Here is a 7,518-nt window from a genome sequence, read left to right as displayed (position 1 = left end):
ATACAAGAATCAATGTGCAAAATACGATAATATTATCAATATTCAGGCGAAATTTTACGTCAATATAATACCCATAACTGCTTATACTTTGTGTGTGCGGTGTCGGCGAGACTTTTTGGCGTTGCATGAATGAAAGCTCCTCATCGATTTTCTTTTTTTATTCGTCGACGACAACGTTACTTTTGTACCGAAATCGTTAAAGATAACGCGTCTGTAGAAATATTTTTTGACCTTCACAAAAACTGGATGAGTACACGGGATTTCTCTGTCCGCGTCTATCGTCTTGAATTATTGAATACTCTTTGGGCGTCTTTTGCTTCATTTCTCGTTCGGTTCTTCGAATCGACAACACTTACTTACGATTAGTAAGCATTTTTACGTACAAAATAAATGTTATTTTACCAGCAGTACATTTTACTTGGCTTATAATTTTTTTTTTGTTTCCCCATCATTTCTTTTCGTAAAAAAAGTTGAATCACGGTGTAAAAAAAAAAAAATCCAATAAAAGAGGAAAGTTCTCGAATTTTTTTATTATTCTGATCAATGCCAGGATAAATTCTGAGCTGCAAGTAGTGAGGATTATTTATTTACCGTGATACACTTCGACGCTGTGGTATTGTTTCTTTACAATAAATGAGTGTAGTGCACATATAAACTAACATCTAATTATGATATTCTCAAAAAGTCACACCTATTTCCATTAATCAAAGCCAATTTTGTTTGCCCACAAAATTTTTCAAGTTCAAAATAAGAGTGGACGACATCAGGATCAAAAGGAACTGAGAAATTCACGTACTGCTTGTTGACTACTTTTTGCTTGAAGGGATAACTACTTGATTTATTAAAACAAAAACAAAAAAACCATCCCTTTAAGTGCCTTTTAATCCATAATTGCGGAAAGTATTCTTAGAATGGCTGTACTCGTATGATGTATCATACGTGAAAATTGTTTTTTTTTTTTTTTTTTTTTTTTTTTCAGGAAAGTGAACAAGAAGTGAAGGCCATATGTGTATATGTTCTGTGTACATTGGGCAAACAAAACGCTTTGCGTCAAAAAGCAATACTGAAGAACAAGTCAAAGCACACTCGCTGTATAGTTGTCAAATACTTAATACGATCCTCGAGGCTAAGGAAATTGAAAGACGACTATCCTTGTCTTTTCATTACTATTTGAGTAGACGGTTCTTTTTTCTCCAGCAATGCTCGATGCAGATGCAATGCAATGTTTGAATCGAAATGACTTTACAAGTAAAGTGAATATATCATTCGATTGTGTGGAAAATTTATGCTGTTTGAACAAGTGTTACTCGTGAAAAGGTGGTTGTGAGGAAAATCAAAGATTATTCGATTATATAAAAAGCAAAGATAAAGATATTTCAATTAACAAAACTTACCTAATATCTACTATGACCTTTGCGTTACTAATTCAAACTTTAAATCAACATCACTACGACTTGTATAAGATCTTTCCCAAGTAGAAAGTTTTGAGTAAAACAAGTAATCAACAGCAAATATGTTTTAAAACAATCATTGAGGAACAAGTATAACTTATAAATAATTTTAGCGTTCGTCGTTAATTTAGATACATATAAAAAATCTTATTACACTTTTGATGACAGATATTACAAATGATAACAATCAACTTACAACACTCAAATTATTTGTTATTCAAGATAAAAATAAGCATTGGTAAAAAGATATAAAATCCAAAACAAGGATTTCAGTATGGTTACAACTTTTCTCTACTGTTGAACGTCAGCTTGAACCACAATTCAACATATAAAGTTACATAAAAACCTATTTACTTTTCTGAAGAAAAATATACAAGTGGGAAATATTGTACAGATTGTGTTACTTAATAGTATGTAAAATAAACTTTAAACTGCACTTTAACTAAAATTAAATCGAATACTTAATGTATTTGTCATATCACAATAGGTTGCCTAAATGACAACTTTGCCGACCTGACAAAGGTCTACTATTACAGAGATGTAAGATACTGCACCTTAGGCATAAAGTATGCAGTGTATCAAACAAGTATTGTTCGGACGACATTTCACATTTTTAAAACAACATTTATCAAATTTTTTACATAATGGTACCTTTCTTAAAAAATTGATTTTTTTTCTTTTTTACTTACAGATTTTCAAGTCCATTTAATAAATGTGCTAAACGTTATTTGCTGTACATATATACATATAAGCCGTATAAAAACAATGGTCCTGATAATACAAAGTTAGGCCTCCAAAGCAACTGGCTCTTGCACTTTGCTTTTTATAGCTATAAAAGAAAAATATTTCAATACATGTAACATAAATACAAAACTAGGTTTTTTTGTACCTTTTTCTTTGTTTGGTTCATTTTCAGGTACATTTGGCAGCAGAATATCTTCTGGCACGTCAGGTGTGACTTTCTCCTTGACTGAATCTTGAGCCACAAGAGCATCCAGCTCAGCTTCAATTTCGTCCTCATCCTGTACACTCAGCTCACCAGACAAAAGTTCATCGATTTCTCGCTGCTTCTCAATACCCTCCTGGGTATCCTCCAAGACTTGCTCGATATCTTCGATTGATATGAGAGCGTGCAGCTTCTTAAGCGCATCGTTGCCGATCTTCAGACCGTCAATGACCTTGATTTCGACCTGGGCAAATTCGATATCTGTCACCATCCGTTCCAAACTCTCCAGCTGGCCGTCTGTCCTGACTAGAATTTGTTCTTGGAATTTCTTTTTGCGCAGCAGCAGAAGGGCTCGGCTGAAAATAAAAACGGTATGAGAAACAGATACACAGCGTTCGAGAAGAGTTAAAAAAAAAGAAAATCATTAGTCACAAGCAAAAGCACTTACTCTTTCTGATTATTTTTGATCAGCTTCTTCGCTATTTCTCTCTCTTTCTCGATTTTCTGCTCGACCCTCTTTTGGTACTGCTTTATCTTGTCCCTTGATTGCTTCAATTGCTGCGTTAATTGACAAAGAAATACACTTTGTATTATTTACACCCAAAAAAAAAAGTCAAGGTTATGTCGGATGCAGTGTTGATATTTACCAGTACGGCCTTGTCTTGATCTGTCACTCGACTAGGTGGTTTTTTCTTCGAGAATAAGATCCCCATTTTTTAATAAACTTTATTAAAAAGGGAGACGAAGAAAGTAACTACGGACAACACGACGAGCTTTAGTTACATGACAATTATCAACTCTATCAAAATTCCACCTACTGATCTCTGATTCATATACAACTGTTTATATTTTATATATGTATATGTACATGACATATCTGTCACAGATTTATGTGTATCATACGTTGATTGCCAAGGAACCTACTTTGTTGACCTGCGATAATGTGCGTGTGCTTGTACCATATGCAGGTACATAAGTAATCTACTAGTACTACTGCTCCAAATTAGCTGCCTTTTAATTTCGATATTTGTATGAAATGAATATTTGTCAGTAATGTTTTAATCTGAAATTTTATATGTAGCAAGAAATTCTAGTTTTTAGGTAAAAAAAGAATTTAAAAATTAAAAAAGAAAAACTGTGCAGCTTTAAAAATACCGGTATAAACTTGGTTTTTTATGTGGTCAAAAAATTTTTCAACTACTTTAATTCAAGATGCAAGATATAATAATTTTGGTTGACCATTGCTGTAATATCAATGCTCGAGTAATAAACTTTTTGATTATGGATACATGAGGATAAAAATGAATAACAACTTTTATCAGATTGAATTGAACAATGTCCATTATATTTTATATTTTATTCCCACATACACACGGCACATTGTGAACCTTTTCTTAAATATTAATAATAATATAATCATAATAATATTCATCACCGTCGGCATCATCATCACCACTACCGTCATCATCGCCACCACCGTCATCATCAATCATCATTATCATCACCATCATCATCATTATCATTATCAACGTCATCGTCGTCGTCATATCGTCTATGTCGTCACGATAATAATATAATAATCATAATATCAATTAAAACAATAATAAACATAATAATATGAATTCATTAGATGTATATATATATTTTTTTTTTCCTTATATGTATAGTATATTTGTATATAATAAATCATATATTAATAATTATATTATATATTTATATTTACAGAGGGGTACAATATTTTGTTGTATTAGTGTCATATGTATTTATAATCGCCATATTATATATATATATATTTCTTGTTTGTATACATACACAATTAATTAAACTTACGGACACCTCTATTCTCGGACCGTGTCGCGAGTCAGCGTCACAATTTTCTTGTTTTTTCATCATTTTTTTTTTTCCACTTTTTCTTTCGTTATTATTGTTACTCATTTGATGTAGTTTATAATACTCTCCAAGAGCCTAATGCAACGTCGTTATTTCTTTTTTTTTCTTTTTTTTTTTTTTTTTTTTTTTAACAGTTTTTATCTCACACTCACTCACTCACTCATTTTGTATTACAGTATTCTTTTTTTTCCTTACTCTCACGCAAAATTCTTTTTTTCTTTCAATGAATGTAACATCACATTCTTTTTGATTCCAATCTAGTCGATCGCCGTACAATTGGAATCCATAACCGATTTCTCGGCATAAAATAAAACAACTTGGACCGACAATAATCGTTACGTTCTCTGTCTTTCATCTTGTGCTTACAGAGTGCAAATTGTTTAATCTTTTTTATTCACTTATTTATTTATTATGATTTTTTTAACCCATCTACGATGAAAAATCGTACATTTCCAATTATTTCGGCGCACAACTAATATGCTCTGAGTCGTCATTTAATAATCACTCGGTCCGACCCAATTTAATTTTTTTTTGTTATTTTCTTTTTTCTCATTTTTTTTTGTTTTTGCTGGTTTCTTCAATATTTTACAAAACATTTATTATACGTCTGGTCTACTACATTATTTCAAAACGAGAGCCTTGTAGCGATAAAAAAACGACGCTCATAAAAAATAATGAGAAAAATCTCGAATTTTCATCATGTTTTTTTTTTTTTCGTTTTTTTTATTTAATATTTATTATTCGTTTGCTTGCATTTCTCATCATCAGCTAAATTCCAAAAAAATTTAATGTAGAATTATTAGCGAGAATTATAATCGGTGATTTAAATTTTCGCTCAACCATGATAGGATTTTTCTAGTCCCATTTATTTATGCAATCATTTTATTTTCAACTTATTCGCTTTTCTCATGTGGTAATCATGCATCGTACACATTAAAAAATACAGTGCGAAATAATAACAACTCGAAAAATATGTCGTCACCAGAGATAATTATATTAATGTAATTTCAATATGAGTAAAAGCTTCTTTTTTTTTTTTCATTGTCGTCGATCGACTCTCTTTCGGCAATCTTGTAAAAGGCAGGCCTCTTCATTAATATCCTGTACAGCGTTATATTTATTATAAATCATCATTGTATTTTATATAGTCACTTATACCTATATCATTATTATCAGTAGTGTAAAATTGAAACTTTACGTACTTAGATGTGGATTACGATTTTGCTTTTTTTTTTGTTATTTTCAGCTTGTAATTTTTTTCAGTAATATTTTGGTTAATCGTAATACACAGTTGCGTAATATTTTTTCTTTAATGTGTTCGCTATACGTACTTAACCGTTTACAATTAGTAAGAAGATGTAAAATTGGTATTTTTCTTGTTTATTTTTTCCACGTGTGTAAATTCAATTAATCTCGTTTAAGCATTCACATAATGATTTAGTATACAATGGAATTAAGAGCGGCCTATTTATTGCTTTTTATATTGAAAATATCCTCGCAGCGCTGTGTCATCGAGCACATATTTCCAATCGACATGTATTAATATATTTTTTTACCACACTCTCCTTATTCCTAAGCCTTTGTTTTTCACATCAACGTGCCATGTTATTTTATCTCAATCGACACCACATATTATTCTTTCAAGAAATAATCAGAAGAATACTCTCCTTCCTTTTTTATAATAATTACTGATGAATAATTAAATTTTTTTTTTTGTATTTTCCATACGTGTATGTATATATGCGAACAAGTTCGATAAAATAATTTCGACAAAGCTTTTTTTTAGTAAATTAGACCATTTTAGTATTGAAATGAAAAAACCCTTTTTATAAAAATCTTTACCTGTAATAACGCATTGCCATTATATCGATCACAATGAAAAAAATCTGGTCGATCGTATCCAAGGTATACAATAAACAAACACATGTAACAGAAATGCTACACTCAGCGCCCATCCATTTTTAATTAAATTATACTTCAAATTTAAAATACAAGCCATAATACTCACATATTTCACTCATTCTCTTCAATTTTTCGCCGTTTTTTCTTATTTGAATCAACAAACTTAACAAACACTGCAGTTTTCAAACGTGTATTTTTTGTACATAATATGAGTACGTTTTTTTTTCGTAATCAAATAAACAGGAACATGCGACTCATCTTGTGAAACTCTCTTCTGCAATTTGCTTGGTTTATTAAATGTTAAATAATTACGGACATCAATTGATTAAATAATCAAATTTCAACTTACGCGTTATAGAAAATTTTAGATCTTTTAGATCAATTGATATGTTAAAACTTTGAAAGCAAAGAAACTCAGGATTTCCATCGAAGAGATTATTCTTGATTATATCAATTGCGATAGAGCCAGATTTCTTGGCTTTCTCTTTCTCACTTTCTACCTTCATTCTGTCCACCGTCGATATAATTTTAATTTTATATTTAATTTTTTTTAATTGACAATGAAATTTTTGTTAGGCTTTCGAATTATCCCTCGTTTGTTTTAAAATATTATAAGAAATACGGTTCTAGGTAGTTATATTTGCTATTAACAAATGAAAAATGATTGATTACATAAAGAAATCAATACAATACTATACAATTAACGAATTGATATTGCTATGGTTTAGATATGCACGAATGGATTTCATTGACTTTGCACCTCATGTCTCTGTTGCCATTCTCACTTTAATTGGCTCAAATCAAACTTTTCTATTTTCTTCTAAAAAAATCTTTGCATTAGAAAAATTGAGTATTACAGGGAGAAATTGTTTGTTCTTATGTGTATCGGTGAACGTTAAAGTGATTAAAAAGTTGTGTAACTTTAATTAATGCAACACGCGAATGATGATGTTTTTCTGTACGATCAGCAAAATGCAGTCGATTTTTAATTTTTTTTTATCATATTTTTACAAACAATAGTTATATTGTATCAGCGTAAGCGTATATAAACCACGTAACAAGTTATATATTTTGTGTATTTTGATTGTAAAGTTGTTAATTAAAGTATGAAAAAATTCTTCGAGATTTTTACATTATATAAAAGATGAGGAAAAAGTTTGATAGAATATAACTTGGCATCATCGTTAATGAAATATAAAATATACGAGTATCGTTTCCTCCCTATACTGATTTTTGTATCTTATGAAAAGGCCCTGATCGAAGACAAGTTAATGTAATCTTTTTTTTTTTTTTTCAATCATTTAACAAATCATTGTAGTTTTGTTAAAA

At 30.2% G+C, this 7,518-nt stretch overlaps 1 protein-coding gene across 2 annotated transcripts; it reads right to left on the bottom strand.

Annotated features, from left to right (window-relative positions):
* Positions 1-1,762: 1,762 nt before the first annotated feature.
* On the bottom strand, positions 1,763-3,205 carry Vps20 (vacuolar protein sorting 20). 2 transcript variants are annotated; one of them, XM_089593027.1, is made up of 4 exons: positions 3,045-3,205; positions 2,846-2,955; positions 2,326-2,753; positions 1,763-2,280 (listed from the first exon to the last, which is right to left on the bottom strand). In XM_089593027.1, exons 1-4 carry the CDS (start codon positions 3,108-3,110, stop codon positions 2,237-2,239), a joined length of 648 nt encoding a protein of 215 aa, XP_089449153.1. In that variant the 5' UTR covers positions 3,111-3,205; the 3' UTR covers positions 1,763-2,236. The 2 variants fall into 2 exon arrangements, with proteins under 2 accessions (XP_089449153.1, XP_014215760.2); XM_014360274.2 differs by having other exon boundaries at positions 2,341-2,753.
* Between the last annotated feature and the right edge of the window lie 4,313 nt (positions 3,206-7,518).

Source organism: Copidosoma floridanum, unplaced genomic scaffold (genome assembly GCF_036245765.1).
Source record: "Copidosoma floridanum isolate Cflo_tuat_1 unplaced genomic scaffold, Cflo_Japanese_pri ptg000019l, whole genome shotgun sequence".
Classification (NCBI taxonomy): Eukaryota; Metazoa; Arthropoda; class Insecta; order Hymenoptera; family Encyrtidae; genus Copidosoma; species Copidosoma floridanum.
The sequence above is the reverse complement of the archived record's forward strand: the minus strand, read 5'-3'. Positions and strand labels throughout refer to the sequence as shown.

Excerpts from the sequence above, each read along its gene's own strand:
- Vps20 (XM_089593027.1), bottom strand. The coding sequence starts at position 3,110 with ATGGGGATCTTATTCTCGAAGAAAAAACCACCTAGTCGAGTGACAGAT. Across the intron at positions 2,956-3,044 it reads ATCAAGACAAGGCCGTACTG|CAATTGAAGCAATCAAGGGA; the intron begins GTAAATATCAAC and ends CAATTAACGCAG. Across the intron at positions 2,754-2,845 it reads ATCAAAAATAATCAGAAAGA|CCGAGCCCTTCTGCTGCTGC; the intron begins GTAAGTGCTTTT and ends TTTTATTTTCAG.